At 40.5% G+C, this 17,038-nt stretch overlaps 1 protein-coding gene across 1 annotated transcript; it reads right to left on the bottom strand.

Moving 5' to 3' along the window:
• Positions 1-1,917: 1,917 nt before the first annotated feature.
• On the bottom strand, positions 1,918-11,225 carry LOC306965621 (phosphoglycerate mutase 1-like). Its single transcript, XM_079560140.1, has 4 exons — positions 11,033-11,225; positions 9,175-9,449; positions 4,952-5,132; positions 1,918-2,830 (listed from the first exon to the last, which is right to left on the bottom strand). The coding sequence occupies exons 1-4, from the start codon at positions 11,169-11,171 to the stop codon at positions 2,661-2,663; spliced, it is 765 nt and encodes a 254-aa protein (XP_079416266.1). The 5' UTR covers positions 11,172-11,225; the 3' UTR covers positions 1,918-2,660.
• Between the last annotated feature and the right edge of the window lie 5,813 nt (positions 11,226-17,038).

Below are 17,038 nucleotides of genomic sequence, written 5' to 3'. Positions count from 1 at the left end.
ATAAATAAAATACAAGTTGAGGTTATCGTCGATATATTTTATATCATCCTACACAGCAGTGTTAATTTTGACAACATATTTTAATTTAGTTTTAGTCTTAGTCTTTTGACGAAAATGTAATTCGATTTTAGTCTAGTTTTAGTCGACTAAAATTGCATGTCAATTTAGTCGACTAAATTTAAGACTAATTTAGTCGACTTTGCATTGATAATATTCATTATAATCATATTTAATCTTGTTCCTCTGCTTCATGGAGCTACTCCACAAGAACAAAGCTCAGAGCTTATCCTTTGGCAGTGAATTTACATAATATGAGGCTCTTTCAGACTGTTATTAGAAGTTTGGATGATTTTAGTCTCTCCCTTTCATTTTTATTTAGTCTTATTTTAGTCGACTAAAATATCTGGACATTTTAGTCATAGTTTTAGTCTCATGAAAAACTTTTAATTTAGTTTTAGTCCTATTTTAGTCATCAAAAATATCACTTTGACTAAAATTAAGACTAAATATTTTAGTCGACGAAATTAACACTGCTCCACAGTTTGTTTATACATAGACCAGTACCAATATTTATTTTTTTAAATAATAAATGTGAATCCTAGTGTCCTATATGGCGGTAATTACGCAGGCTTTAAACAAATAATGTTACTTTGTGCCAAAACTGTCTTCCTTCCCTCCCACTGCTGCCCCCTATATGTAAACTATTTGATATTGCTCTGTATTTTAAAGGAACAGGCCACCGTTTTCCATACTGAGATGTGTTCGGTGCTTAATTTGATCCTCCGTTTGGGGGAACACATTCCCCCAATTTTCAGTTTTTCAAAGTAAAGGATCCGGAAAATATTTAGAAGGATCCGGCAAAAAAATGTATCTGATATAATTGTGATTAATGAGAGTGTTCCTTTGACGTGTTGATATGTACCTGTCTGGTCTTTGTGTGTGCGCTCAGTCACGCAAAACAACCAAAGATGTTGTTAGGATTTGGCCTCTCCCAATGTATTCCTAGCTCCAAACGGGGGTGGTTGTTGGAAGGTACTATGCTCTTCCATGGGCACGCACAGAGACCAGACAGCCAGGTATGCATCAACTCGTATAAGCTCAGGCAAGAACATAATATCACAGTATGGAAGAACTGTGTGCCCTCAGTCACGCAAAAAGACCAAAGATGTTGCTAGCATTTGGCCTCTCACAGAATTTTCCTATGTATAGCTCCAAACAGGGTGAAGTTAGAAGCGGCTACGCTCTTCCACAGGCACGCTCAAAGACCAGACAAGTAGGCCTACGCATCAACTCGTCTAAGCTCAGGTAAGAACATATCTCAGTATGGAAAAACGGTGGCCTGTTTCTTTAACTACTGTCTTTTAGTAACCATTTGCATGTGCTTTACAGCAGTGGTTCTAGCTGGTGGTCGCAGAACCCATTTTCATTGGGTTGCAAGACTTTCCCAGAAAACATTAATTTTATTTTCTATGTGCAGGAAAAGACTAGAATCTCAACTTTTTTGACATATTTAATGCTTAGTAAAAATATATATATATTTAGTAAAATACAATATTTTACAAGTCTAAGTCATGTGGGCTGCAGCTCTTCATCCTGGGATTGTGGGTCTCAAAGCCATATCAGTTGAGAACCAATGATTAACAGGGTAGAACTCACAATAAAAGCTTATTGAATTGAATTGGGAAAACAGCTATAATTGTTTAACTACTGAAGTCATCATCCACATAAAAGTATAAAACACTACACTAGCCCTCGTCTCTCTGGACAAAGTCTATTGAACTACATATGAATGCATGTATAAAATGTTGTCTCTGAAATGTGGGTGTTTGTGTGTTATGAAGATTTTTCATAGCTAATCTTCAATAACCTAATCTTAAAATCATTTAGTAGATTAAATCCAATTAAATACACTTGTAATGTTTTATTGCACAATGACAGACAAGAACTCGAGCACAGCACAGCCAACAGCCTGGTGTCGTTTAACATTGAAGCATTTCATCACACGTGACACATGTAAGCGAGCGACAAACTTTCAAGTTGAAGATGTTGTTCCAAACGTCATGTCTCTACATACACTTTAATATACCGTGGGACCTTACGCAAGCGTCCCGACACTGGATTGTTTACAATACATCAGCAGGACAGACTTTCAATGGGACAGAGACAATATAAAAGGAAATGTGACAACTCAACCTCAAAATAGGATTAAGACATATGAATTGACCCTTTGGTCCTATTTGGCTCTCAAGAGATTGTAAAACACATCATCTATTTGAATATATATTCTCTGGATATTCAGCATACAATAACGACCAAAATACAGTGCACATCAGTCATTTCTTGTTATTGTTAAAGATAGTATTTTACGCTTGTATATATATTATTTACCACCGACTCTCAATTAAATACATAAGCTAGATTTTAGAAAACAAAATGTACATAAACCTATTTGTCGATATGTGCCTCAAAGGACAAATTCGGCACAAAAAATATGTCATGTGGAGAGAGACGATGAAACGTAGAAAATATTCATCCCCTTTGAATTGAAATATTACTTGTATATTGCGTGCAAGTTCACATTCTCTTAAGAGCTGCTATCCTCCGGCCTCTACGGTTATGAAGCGTCTTAGCTGGGTACAATCCTTCACTATAACAGATGTTTACTTTTTAGCTTTCCCTTGAGCGGCCACGGCCTCCATGGCCTTGCGAACGGTCTCCTCGTCTCCAAGGAACTGCATGGGCTTGACCGGCTTGAGGTTTTTGTCCAGCTCGTACAGGATGGGGATTCCTGTCGGGAGGTTGAGCTCCATGATGGCCTCGTCGGACATCCCTGCAGGCGACACAAAAAGAGAATTGTATTGAAGCAGTGTATCCGAAAATATTACTGTGATATTTGGTAATGTGTAGGTAAATGGAATTACAATTGAGTACTTCTCTGTCTCATTTTACAATTTAAAGCTTCCAATGACCATAGTGTGACTACTTTATTAATCGTCGAGAGCAGGGGTGTCGTTTGGGTCGTGGGCCGGAATTCAGCCCCACATCGGGTCGCGGGCCCCATGTATTGTAAAGGACTGTGGCCTAATAAAAAAACAATGGCTTACACTTACTGTGCTTCATCAGCCTGTGTCACATGTTTCTCAAAGTGCTACATGAAGTCATTGGGGCGTAACTCGGGGCAGACTGACCATTTACCACGTGGCTATAATTTGCCGTTTTTATCCTGATCTCTTATTATGTCAGTGCCCTCTGCTGGACACGTGTGGAATTCTTTCCTTTTTTTTTTAATTTAAGCTGCCCCCTAGTGGCTGGAGTGAGCAAACTTGTCTTTTCGTTAAAAATCCATAACTCTGCACAGGAATGAGCTAGCTTTTTTTGACATGTTTGGGAATGCATGCTCCTCAAAAAGGCCACATAACATCATGCGGCCTGCGGGCCATGACCTTGGCACATGTGGTGTAGAGCAATAGAGCTCAATAGTCCCACAGATTTCTAGTCACGCGCTGGGATACAGATGAAAAAGAATCTCATTCATTTTATGCATTGATTCTTCCAAAAAATTAAATATTAAGAGTTTAACAGCACCAGCAGCTATGCACTACCATTGCATGGATATCTACACGAAAGAAATGTAGTTATAACTTCTCGGTTAGTAACTTTTTTGGACAAATCTTCAATTTAACATTGTGCGTTTTATGCCCATTAGCGTTAGCACAGAGCTGATGATGCCTGCGTTGATAGTAAGAATAGTAATTTTCATAAACTTTCATCAAAGCCTGCAATTTTTAACATTTATTTAAGCTGCACCAACCAAAAGTTAAATAATAGGTTCATATTTTAGAATTCTATTTCAGTTGGAGGGAAGGTGCCAATACAACTCTTGTTGTATTTTGGACGCCTTTAAGAGGAAATAATTAGACCATATATGTGGAAGAGATGACTTTGAACTTTATGAGAATTACATAGAAGTTAGCAATAAACTAAGACTGCATTTTGACAGGTAACATAGTTACCGCCATAGATGTTCTGATGTCATGTGAAAGCAACCTATTACGTAAAGTAAATTAAACTAAGTATGACTGAAGTATTTGCTGTGGAAAGTACATGTGTATTCAAAGTAGTAAGTTTAGCTTTAAAAACACAGACATTCAGTTCCTGCCAAAATTCACTTGTACCCCTACGGCAGCACAATGGGACCAAACCACCTTCCTTGTTGTGAGTCAATGGCATTAACAGCACATCTGCACATCCCCACCAACTGTTCTGGCGTATGGGTGGTCCAAAATGAAAATGTTTTGCCGATATTGATATCCGATATTTGCCTTGCTGCTGTGGCCGACATCCAATATTTATTTCAATGTTTAAAATCAGTGGGAAGGCTCACTCAAATGTTAAGTTCCCAAACTGCCTTTCCATTGTTGGAAAACAACCAATACAAATACAAACAAAAGGCGTTGGTCTGGGACACACTGTCTCACAGACTGTTTCTCAAATATTTACACAGACCAACGTATAGCATTTGAAGGCTAAAACACATGGTCATACTCACTTTTTACTTTGGGAGCATTTATAGTCCTATACGAGAGCAGACAAAGCGTTATATTTATCCTCTAAATGTAATGGAGTAAAAGTAATGCGTTGTCAACCAAAAACATGACTCAAGTTAATTACAGATCATCAAAAACTCTAAAATTTTGCTGAAGTACTTTACTAAACACTTCCGTTTTTAGCTAATGTTAGTCTATGGAAATGTATGCTAACAGCTGCGAACATGGCGGATCTCCATGGTAACTCTATACTGGTGTTTATTAACAGGATATCAAGCCTTAGTCACATTAAAAAGGTCATTGTCATGGTCCACTTATTTTGCGGCCATGTGAAATCAAATGTGGGGCTATATTGTATGAATTGACAAAACGAGCATAACCCTTTTTGTCGATGTTGCACTTACCCTCCAGGTGCTTTACAATGCCCCTGAGGCTGTTCCCGTGCGCTGCGATGAGCACCCGTTTGCCCTGCTTGATCTGAGGGGCGATCTCTTCATTCCAGAAGGGCAGGGCTCGGGCGATTGTGTCCTTCAGGCTTTCGCAGGAGGGGAGCTGGTCCTCTGTCAGGTCTGCATACCGACGGTCCTGAAAAGGAGACAAGGAAAGGGCATTTGAGTACGATTTTTTTTACACTGAGAGGGCATAGAAATATCATTTAGGTAACACAGGCCCCTTGGCATACAACAAAAATCCTGTCTTCATTAGGTATTATCATGTAGTTTATTCCTCTACATTACAGGGGTGTCGAAGTCGTTTGGGTCGAGGGCCAAAATTCAGCCCCCACGGCGAGTCCCTGGCCACATACATATTGTAAAGGACTGTGGCATCATAGATTACGACTTACACTTATTGCTCTTTATCAGCCTGTGTCACATGTTTCTCAAAGTGCTACATGAAGTCATTATTCATTCACTCCACATTGTATGGCAGGAAGTTACTAATGTAGCCATAGTCGCCCTGGGGCAGATTGACCATTTACCACGTGGCTATAATATGCTGTTTATAACCTGATCTCTTATTATGTCAGTGCCCTCTGCTGGACACGGGTGGAATTCTTCCCTTTTTGGCTGGAGTGAGTATTTCGTTAAAAATCCACAACTCCGCACAGGAATGGGCTAGAGACTTAGGCTGCGTCTGAAACATAGACTGTAGAAAATAATGGACGTCTTATGCTCACTCCTCCCCGTTTACCAGAATGACCACGGCCGTGGGGCAATTCATGGCGGATTTACAGGCTCCCCCTCCCCAGCTCTGACGAAGCATTTTCCTAAAAAGGACATACGGGCGGGATTTTCACCGTAGACTCGGCCCTTGCGTGACGTGTAGCTCGCGCTGCTCCAATGCTAATAGTCCGAGCCTCGTTAAATACGAGATTTCAAAAAATCATATTACGAAAACCAGCCTGGTTTCATATATTGTTATTAACCCAGCGTGATCTCAGGAGGAAGATCTAGCCTAGTCTAGCGTTGAAACAATTGAAACCAGGCTTTAAAGTAGTTTTTAACGTGTCTAAAGTCCAATGCTTTTCAATGGGGGCCTAGCGGCGATATGGAGGTACTGCAGCAACGGCGGAGCAATGGCGGCCCCCACGTTTGTGGTCAAAAAGCAGGGCAGCCAGCGGCCATTGGTCTGAAACCATCAAATTGTAGCCTCTAAGCACTAACACTAGCAACTAGCTCCTAAACCTTTCATGGGGTCAACTGTTAGATCTCTATGCAGTTAGTGAACTAGACCTTCAGCAGCATTTTGCACAATCCGTCCGTCCTTACACAGGGGGTAGGGAAGTGACATCACCAACAGCTGTTTTTCTTCTTCTTTAAAGTTATTGGTGGAGTGCAGGCCAAACAAAAGTGCATGTCGCCCCCTACTGTATAGTGTACAACAACAACATAGTGTCCAAACAAAGACATTTAAGGAGAAAAAAAAAATCCAAATGATCCAAACATTTCCCTTTAGAGTTATTTTATTTCAACAGCTGTTTCAAAAAGCTACAGTAGCTTTGCAGCACAAGCTAGGATACTGAGTGCATGGATACACGAAAAATCAGAGTCACCATGGTTTAATATTGAATCAGTACTTTGTAAGCCAACATCGCCTGTCAACCTAATGGGTGTCAAATTGAACGCACTGTCTGACAAAATTCGAAATAATCTTTTATTGAATAATGTATTACAAGCTTGGGCTAAACTTCAAAAACTTTCTAAAGGTAAATATTCATTTTCAATTTTGTCCACACTGGTCCATAACCCAAATCTTTCTCCACAAATCTTAGGAGCAAGTTTTGCAAACTGGCACTCGGCCGGGGTCCAGAGGTTTTACGACCTGTTCAAACACGGAGAATTTAAATCCTTTGACTCCCTCAAAAATCAATATTCCCTACAGAATAAGGACTTTTATAAATATTTACAACTGAGGCATTATGTACAACAAAAAAATAAATCTCTTAAGCTTACATCAGACTCCTATAACTTGGAAATTTTCCTAATTAATAAGAAAGAACATAAACATTTTATTTCCAAATTCTACTCAGAATTATATTCCATCAGTGTGGACAAACTTTCCTGGCTGAGAAAATCATGGGGAGTCTTACTTAAATGTGAGATAACTTCACAGACCTGGGACAAAATACTGTCTTTACCGTCAAAGGTTTCAATCTGTAACAAATTTAAAGAAGTGCAGTACAACATTTTACATAATGTGTACATATCTCCAAATATCTTCAGTAAATATAATGCGGGTATATCACCAAACTGTTCAAAGTGTAAAACTCATGTGGGCACAAGATTTCACTGCCTTTGGGAATGTGCTTACATACAGAAATTCTGGAAAAACGTCTGCTCTAACATAAGCAAAGCAATAGGACAACCAGTAATTGAAAATCCTATGATTTGTTTGCTTGGTCTTGTCCCAGTCTCATTTAAAAAGCATGAGAATGTGGTTCAATCACTATTGATGCTGGCCAGAAAAAGTATAATGTTGAAATGGGTGGGGGATGACCCTCCCTCCATTTCTCTATGGAAATCTCTGATCGTCGACTTGATGACCATGCTGAAACTTGGACACTTTATTGAAGGCAAAACTCAGGCCTTTGCAGAGACTTGGAGGAAACCCCTGGATGCAATGGGACTAGAATGCAATAGAGATCTTAACGGACTACCACTTTGGTCCTAACCGGCTGCATTTGGACTCTGTGTTGCCAATGTAATCATTGTAAATCTCCAATGTATATTTGACCAGTCTGCTTTGTTTGTATTATTGAAATGTATAAAAAAGTTATAAATAAAAGTATTAAAAAAAAAAAATAGAAAAAAAAAAAAAAAAGCTACAGTAGCAAATGATCCATGTGGCTCTAGTTTCTACTAAATGAAAATAAAAGCATTTAATCCATTTCCTGAGTTTACTCTTTAACACTGACATGTGACTGAGCTGTGGAGACGACAACATGGATTTTGTCACTTTTATAAAGTTTGGCTTGTGCAGAATCTTTTTTTTTTATTATTATTTTTATTATTAAATGTGCTCCAGTCAATCAACAGTGGTTGCACATGAATCACTCAAGGGTGGGGGTAGAGGGGTGGGGGGATTTGGCGCAGTGGCTTATGGGTTGGCACATAGCTCCTAATCACCGGTTAGTTAGCACCAGAGGTCCCTATGCTAAAGTGGCCATGATAGTTAGCATCGAGGCTCCTCCTTCCTAACTGACAGCACAATTCGGAAGCATCTTGTCATGGCGGACGCTGACGCACATCCGGTTTGGCGTAAGACCTCTTACCAATCTGCTCGTTTCGGACGCCTTACTTTTTTTTTGACATGCTCAGGAATTCATACCCCTCAAAAAGGGCCACATTGCAGGCCTTGACCTTGACACATGTGCCCTACAACCATGGTCTGAAAGGCATATAACTTTTCTATACATTTCCATAATGTTTCAAGCTCATGGTTGTGAAATGTGATTAAAATGAATGAATGTGTGTAAGATAAGCTCACAACAAACCAGAGAGCCATTTCGTAAGCAACCCACATGGTCATTTGCTAAAACGTGATGACACTAGCTATTTATTGACAGTCATGTTAATGGACCAGAAGTCTAGTCTATTCAGAGTTGTGTGGAAACAGGGTTTCTCTCAAGTCTGAGGTTATCCTTCGGCCCAATCTGACAACGCAGTATTGTTTAGCATTCTAGGCCTGACACAAGACATGATCAGTTTGTCAGGCGAACTTTTGAACTTGTGTAACACAAACCTTGTACTCTCCAGTCATTTATTAACTGCTCTTCAACACAATGAGGGGAAGCGTTAGGGTGCACACAAGCCGTCCATAAGTCTAACATGCTGTTGTCTTTTGCACAACTACAGCCATTTTTAAAAGACCGATTTTGCGCCACAGCAGAATGCACATTGATTTCGTCATACTGCTTCTTTCCACATCTTTTTTCGATCTGAACTCTAAACACAACCTAGCCCAGTTTGTTATAATTCCACATTCTGGCATCGAGCTGCTGTTGTTCAATGTAAAAAAGCATCACGTTCTTGTAGATATCATTCTACTGCTGGTCAATGGAGCTATTTGCAGAGCACACAAGCCGCCATTTCTTCATCTCCTCCAGTCCCCGATAGCGCAGTCTCACCTTGCTGATGATAGTGTAGTAGTCGTGCTCGGGGCCCATGACGGGAGGGGGGATGTCGAAGGAGCGCCTCCAGATTTTGACCTGCGCCTCTCCGTGCTTGGCCGCTGTCTCCGCCTTGTTCAGCCCCGTCAGTCCGCCGTAGTGCCGTTCGTTCAGCCTCCACGTCCGGTGCACCGGGACCCACATCTGGTCAATGCCGTCCAGGACCAGCCACAGGGTCCGGATGGCGCGCTTCAGCACCGACGTGTAGCAGATGTCGAACTCGAAGTTGGCATCTGGAGGAACAGAAGAAACTCAGTCAGTATGGCAGATAGAGAAAGATTGGTATTTAGCCAGGCAAATGTTACTGCAGAGAAAATCATGTATTTATCTTTATCTTTTATTTTATTATTCATCATGGTATATATTTCTGAAAAGTAAGTGAACACAAGACCCACCCACTGCAGCTCTACAGATACATAAAGGTACTTTATATCAGAGCTCATCCAGTTCCCATAAAGTTTGTTTTCCATACACTCTAAGCATTCTTTTTACTTTTTTGAGGGAAACATTTAGTTATATTAGTGCGTTACACTAACTTCTGTGTCTCTTCAGTCTCCAAATTGAGACTTGTTAGCTGCATTTGACCCAGCCTTCAATGCCACTCGGGCTAAACCTGTAGTGGAGAATCCGGATTGTGAGCTATGGGTTTGGTCATGACTCATTACCATCGAGATGGAAGATTTTAGCCAACATAAGATGTGCAAATTTTATGTTGATAGGAAAACCAAAGAACCCAATCCACCCCAGACACAGAGAGAACGTTCAAACTCCAAACACAGACAGACCTTACACAGCCTGGGAATCAAACCCGGGTCTCGTCCAAAGGCATGCACAGACCTTATTTTGGCTAGATGACGTTAACATCTTAACCCCCACCTTAACCAAGTGCATTTTCTCCACTTGAACTTTACAAATCTCATCTAAACGAATAATTTTCGTTGCATTGTTGCCGTATTGTCTGCACTTTTTATGTCACTTTTTCATTGCCTCTTTGTCGCTCTATACTGGTTTTGTCTATTTCAATCAATTTTTTACTGGTCCCCTTGTGTCCTGATGCACTTACAGTTCATGACGTCTGTATATGGTTGTATGTGTCTCCATTTACTGTTTTTCATGACCAGAGAGCAGTGAACAGAACTGCCCATTGGGATGAATAAAGTTGTTTTGATTGATTGATTGGATTGATTATTTTCTGTCACTATGTTGACACTTTTTTTCCCCAAGAAGCTTTTAGACTTGAGTAAAGCCAAACTGGAGAAAACGTGCTCGGTTCACGTGGGGGTTAAGAGGTCAAAGTGCCATTTCCTGCTGTATGATGGAGCAAGGGCACTCAGTCATGTGATGAGGTCAAGGGAAGAAGATCAGGGATAAAAAGCAGAACACGGAACAAAACGCAGAACAAATACATTTTCCCCTTCCCCTGATTAACTTCCACTCAAGCTCGGTTTTTAATGCCAAACCAGTCATTGGTCTAAGGATTACTGCATTAAATTGTAAGTGAAACGTCCATCTAGCTCCGCGTGTAAACTAAACCACCATAATAATTATTGTATTAGCCAACTCATTTATTTCTTATGTAATTTCTCTATTGTTTTCCACCTATGCTCGTCTCTCCAGTCTCCTCTGTTACATAAGAAGAGCCAGATCGGCGCAGCAGCCACACTGGAGCATCCCCTCTGCACGTTCGCACGGCCAACATCCTGACGTGACTCAACTCGACTCGACACAGCCTTTTGTAATAGCAGCCACGGCACACTGCGCGTCAGACACGTTTCGACAAACTCCCAGATCGCAATAATAACCGTATTTAATTCACCTCTCAGGGCCTGTCCGCCTCTCCTCGCCTCTTTCTCTCCCGTCTCGCTCAGGTCAGCATCGAACCATCCGCAAAACCGATTCTCCTGGTTCCAGTTGCTCTCCCCGTGGCGGATCAGGACGAGTTTATAGGCAGCCATTATTGATAGGGATAAGTTATATTACGAGCTAAAATAGATGAGCGAGAGAAAATGTTGCAGAGAGCAGCGGGGGGGTGTCCACTTCCAGGCGATTTGAGAGAGAGGCAGCAGATCCACTAGTTGCTACTGCTGCTAGCCGGTGCTCTTTATTTATTGGCGCATTGGTTCGTTTGCGTACTTCCGGGTTGCGACGTCCAATCCGATTCGGAGCTGCGTGCTATCGGGAAGAGAGTGGCCAATGAGAGCAGTGGGCGGTAGCGGTGGGGCTGTTCTATGACCTTCATACTGTACGTTGTACCAAAGATCTGTAATAGTGAGCGAGTTTCAGCTGTTTATGTCTCAAATTAAATCTATTTACGTTCCCTGGGAGACTGCTCACGTAAATACTGCAAACAAACACAAAAATGTAATCAATCAATATTTCATCAATGATAACATAAAAAAACATGCTTAAATGATCATAGAAGAGGTTAAAAAAAAAGTTAATAATAAAATGACATGTATTAACAGTTTTTTGTATTACATAACAATAGATTGGGTTGTCATGCTTATTTGTCTCCATGCTACGAGCAAGGCGCTTGTGTGATGGTACAAACTGTATTTACCAGCTGGGTGGTCAGTTCCAGTGAATATTGCAATGCTGCGGCCATGCTGAAATGTCCATGAAGCATTGGTTAGCCTTTTAACTGCAGGCTCTATATTTTTGGTATAAAACGAATAAGACTGTGATCATTAGCTTACAGCAGCCTATATCAGACCTTCATAGCATTATTATTTTATTCAGGTTTCTGTGATGTCATCAGAGGTGGGTAGAGTAGCTAAAATATCTACTCAAGTAAGAGTAGCTTTACTTATAAAATAATAATGAATAAATAATTTTACTCAAATAGAAGGAAAAGGTAGTGACCATATTAATAACTCAAGCAAGAGTAAAAAAGTACCGTGGGTAGTACAGTTTGAGTGTAAACGTAATACATTATAAGAAACAAAACATGAAATGATGTAAAATCCTTGTACTTCTGAGGGAAATGGAAAAAAAATAATACAACTTTCCCTTAAGATTAAAGTACTGTACATGAAACACAAACTACATCTATTTTATGTATCAATATAAAGCTTGAAAGCATTCTCACTGTGAAAGTCTCACTGTGTGTGAGTACTTCATTTTAGTATTACTCAAGTAAAAAGTATGGTAAAACTACTTACATGTACTTGAGGAAATGTAACTGAGAGCTACTTGCCTCTGGATGTCATTTATAACTACATGAATAGGGTTGGCGCGAATGGTGATCCTTGTGGGACTCCTGATTGGAGTGGTTGTCAAGGTTATGTAACTGTTCCAATCTTTACAGACAGTAATCTGTCATTCAAACAGTTAGAAATAAACCAGGCAAGGTTTCCCATTATGTGGGTAGCTTTTGTAAAATTGCCGCATGTGGGACAATATCAAAAGCAAATTGAATGATTCAGCTCACTAATATATAGGCAGTTGTGGTAAAAGTATGCAAGTGGATGTTTGTCAATAGTAAGGATGCGCAAATCGATACCAAATGGCTTTTGGAGTTCTGATACTGATTAGCATTTGTACAGCAGCAATTAGGACACAAAAGAACTACTTTACAACCAAAACCCCCTCACAGCAGGAGAGTATTGGTCCATATCATGTGACAAGAGCTGGAAGTTTATAGTAGTTCATAAAGTATTAATTTTATACTTGATGTAATTTATTTGGTATAACCCATCGCTAGTAGTTGGTATACTGTATTTCCAGTCACATCAATATTTTTGTTACAAAAAAAATAGTGAGGAAACAGTAAACACACGAGTGCAGATAGAAAATCCTGACCGTTTCTAGGAGTAAATTTGTAATCTCATCTGGGTCCTTAGACATAAAGGTGTCCTGTGATGCAAGAATGGCTGAAGAGCTTTTAACATCAATGTGCACATTTGACTTCCTCTTTTCTTGATGCAATGGAGGAGACCCCTTTATTTACTTGCCGATTTGTAAAAAAAAAAAAAGTATTTTGCTTCATCTATGTTACCTGTGCCAGTATTCTGAAATAATTTAGGTAAAGTTGTGCCATTATTTAGATTTTTTTTAGGACAAGATAGATTTGAAACAAAGCGATGAAATCAAAAAACAAATGTGGTAAAGAGTTTCTGCCATTCATGTGCTGATCAGTTCAGGAAGTCTGTGGTAGGGGTCTCCAACACACAATGCACTTCAGTCTGAGAGACAAGATTTCAATTACATTATCAGCAAAGATGTTAGGCACAGCTCGGTTTGTGTTTGCATCAAAATGTTTGGCCCCAACTAGTCTAGAGGCCGCTCCCGTTAAACCACCAGAGTTTGAGATAGATAAATGCTCACTGAATCGCATTTGCAGTGAAATACACTCTTTATCAAAGATAATAAATCATGTACAAAACATAGTATGGATCCAGATATAACAACTACAGACCCAAATATGTTAAAATAATCTTTTAGTACAAAACAGTCTGTTCAGTTTCGTTAAAACTGTCACAAAACATAAATTATTTTCTCCTTTACAAAAAGTTAAAATAGATATAAAATGTGAGAAAGGGCAAATAATCAACCCATTATGCTAAACTTTAAAATGAGCTTCACGTCTGCACAGTTCACGTGCTCTGTGTTTTAGTCCATGCAAAGTCCACAGAGGTCTCTAGTCCTGAGGTGGACCTGGTCTAAATCCGGCCTGGAGTTGCTCTTTGGAGACCGCACTCAGGTTTTTCCACGGGTCCTGGAGCATGTTGGGGCTGAAGTATTTCTCCACAGAAACTTCTCCTTGGTTCGGGTTTCTGGCTCCGGACCCAGGACGTCCCGCTCCTCCTCTGTGATTGTGGGGCTCTTCCCAGCGCCTGCCCCGCGCCCCCGAGGCTCCAAACCCACGGCCTCCCCCTGGTCCAGACCCCGGGGAGAAACGCGGGGAGCCTCCTTGTCCGTACTGTCCGCCGTGTGGAGGTCCCCAGCCCCGAGGAGAGACCCCCCAGCCCTGCGGGGAGCCCCATCCCTGAGGGGAGCCCCAGCTCTGCGGTGCCCCCCAGCCCTGCGGAGACCCTCTGGGGCTGTAGCGGGGGCTGTGCTGCGCTCTGCCCGGAGTGCGATGCATGTCTGTGGGCTGAGGTCGTAGATAAACACCGTGATAAACCGCAGGTGAAGAAATAAAGGGTACAGAGCCGACTGTAGCACTGACCGCGGGGATCCTGCGCTTTGTTTAAAAACAAGAGTCGAGCCGGAAGCGGAAACAGTCAGGCTTCTTCTTCTTCTTCGAGTATTTTCTGGCAGGCTGCCTGTGCGCTGGAGTAGCGCATTACTGCCCCCTTCTGTTCCTTATATTTTAGCGTGAAGACTGTCTGCCTTTGAATGCATTTGCCATGAAGCTAAAAAAAAACACACATATATATATATATATATATATATATATATATATATATATATATATATATATATATATATATATATATATATATATATATATATATATATATATATATATGACGATTACGTGCGTGAACTCGTAAAGAAAACAGCTGTGGTAGCCTATTCACTGAAATTATTTAAGTGGAGTAAATTAAATTAATTTGCCGGATTTAAAAGTATTCTAGACTTCAATTGATCCACCAAACAGTCAAAAAGATGGGTGTTAATGTTTAATGTTTTTCAGCGTCCAAAGTACATTATATTTGCAAGCATGTTTATTGTTTCAAAAATTTGCGACGTTTTCTGTGAGACGTTTTCTCTCTGGACAGGTGACACAGACCGAGCTACACCGGAACAAGTGTAATGAGAACTAGGTGGGAAAAATACATCCATGGAAAAAAACGGGAATTAAAGGAAATAGTTTATTTTCTTTCCTCTGACTGTAGAGGGCGTCAGACGGTGTTACTTGGACCACAAAAATATGATCTCCATACATTATTTTTTATCATATTGTGTTTAAATATTCCTTAATGTAAATAATGCCAAAGATAAGCATTTATTTATTTAGGCATTTAATGCTAAAAAAAAAATAGGCTGCATAAATAATTTGTTATTTTTGATGGTATAAGATTATGTTGAATGATTGTGTGTTTTAAGTAGTCACTGTCAGCCCCTCCCATTTCTTTCAAAATTGGCTAATAACATTTATTAGAGCAGACCATTTAAATTGTCAATGACTCCCATCTCCCATTTCCTTTTACAACTTTCCTCTCCCTCTCTCTCTCTCTCTCTCTCTCTCTCTCTCTCTCCCTCTCCCTCCCTTTGCCTCTCTCTCTCTCCATCTCTCCATCCAGAAACAAGGAAGCTGTGGTATTTTCATGTTTCTAGAAATAGCCCACTTTCCCACACACACACACACACACGCACGCGCGCACGCACACACACACACACACGCACGCACACACGCACGCACGCACGCACGCACACACACACACACACACGCACACACACACCAAACACTGCTCTATTGTGGCTGCTGGGTGCACAAGTGGAATGCCATTCCCCCTTTAGCAAGACACAGTCATTTCTACTTGGGAGATAATCAAAGAGACACAATGTTTTACAGTAGTTGATGCTGTTGATAATGTTTGGTTTTATTTCATTTGCAACAGACAGAGAAATAAGAAGAATGAAAGTATAGATTGTGGCCTGTGTATTCACTTGTGGGGCTCCCCTGTGTTTTCCCCCAGACCCTCAGCTGGAATGTCCATCTCAGCAGTCTCCCGTTAAAGCGCGGTTAACTGCCACTGCTGCATCTACTACATCCACACCTCAGGAGACGCCAGGACAGGTCTGAACTGAGAGGAACTCGCATGTGAAAGTGCTGACTGAGAGGGTTGGGGCCGGCGTCATGAGCCACACCTGCAGAGCTGCGAGGTGTTTGGGAGGGTTAAGAAAACAAGACGGCGACAGAGCCGGAGAACATGCTCTTTATATTCTAAATGTAGAAACAGCTTAAACAGCTTTGTTTAGTTTTTTTTTGCATCATTTGAGCTGTTTAGATGTATTTAATGCCTTACAACACTAATTTGTGAGGAAAATTGTGTGTGTTTTTCATTCAACAAATGAAATTCATATTTCATTCATATTCAACTATGTTTCAGCATTGTATACAGCCACGCTCCTCTTCCATCTCTCTGCTCCCCCTATTGTAAACGTATACTTTGTTATTGCTCTATAGAGCTCAACAGTCCCACACACTTCATTTTTTTAAATTCAAACATTGAGAGTTTAAAGCACAACACCTGCTAATCAGCTATGTGCAAAGTCATGGACACAAAACACACAAGGTTAAATTGAAGATTTGTCTAAAACATTATAAACTGACAATGTATCAAATAATTTTGCCGCATTATCAAGTATTGAGTGTTTTCTTTCTTGTAAAATATCCACACAATAGTCAATAGTAATGATCGTGCTTTTGAACTCTTGATATATGAATTCTTGAATCTTGGGGGCAGTTCGGTGATTGAAGGCTTTCACACTAAGGTTACAGCATTTAGTTGCTATTTTCCACATCCACACAGAGCCCGTGACAGCGTGACTGAAGGCTGAGCGGAATCCACTTTAGCAGGGGCGTATCCGAGTATACAGGGGCTGGAGCATTACTGTATTAGGGAACCACTGACAGAAAAAACTGTCAGGAACAAAATTTATCTTTCGAACTGCATGAAAAAGCAGCTTTGGCAGACTCTTGTTTCAGTTATTCTCAAGTATGCCCCCTGGGCCCCCTTCCTTAAAATGCTGTCACAGTGACTTAGTGCATAGACTGAAGCATTCAAAATATGTTTTAATTTTGTGGTGATTGAATATTAATTACACTTTAAATCCATGTGAAAACTTTCCACAATCTAATGGCTATGGA

Source organism: Gobius niger, assembly GCF_951799975.1.
Source record: "Gobius niger genome assembly, chromosome: 7".
NCBI classification, from domain to species: domain Eukaryota; kingdom Metazoa; phylum Chordata; class Actinopteri; order Gobiiformes; family Gobiidae; genus Gobius; species Gobius niger.
This window is presented reverse-complemented; position numbering and strand designations above follow the sequence as displayed.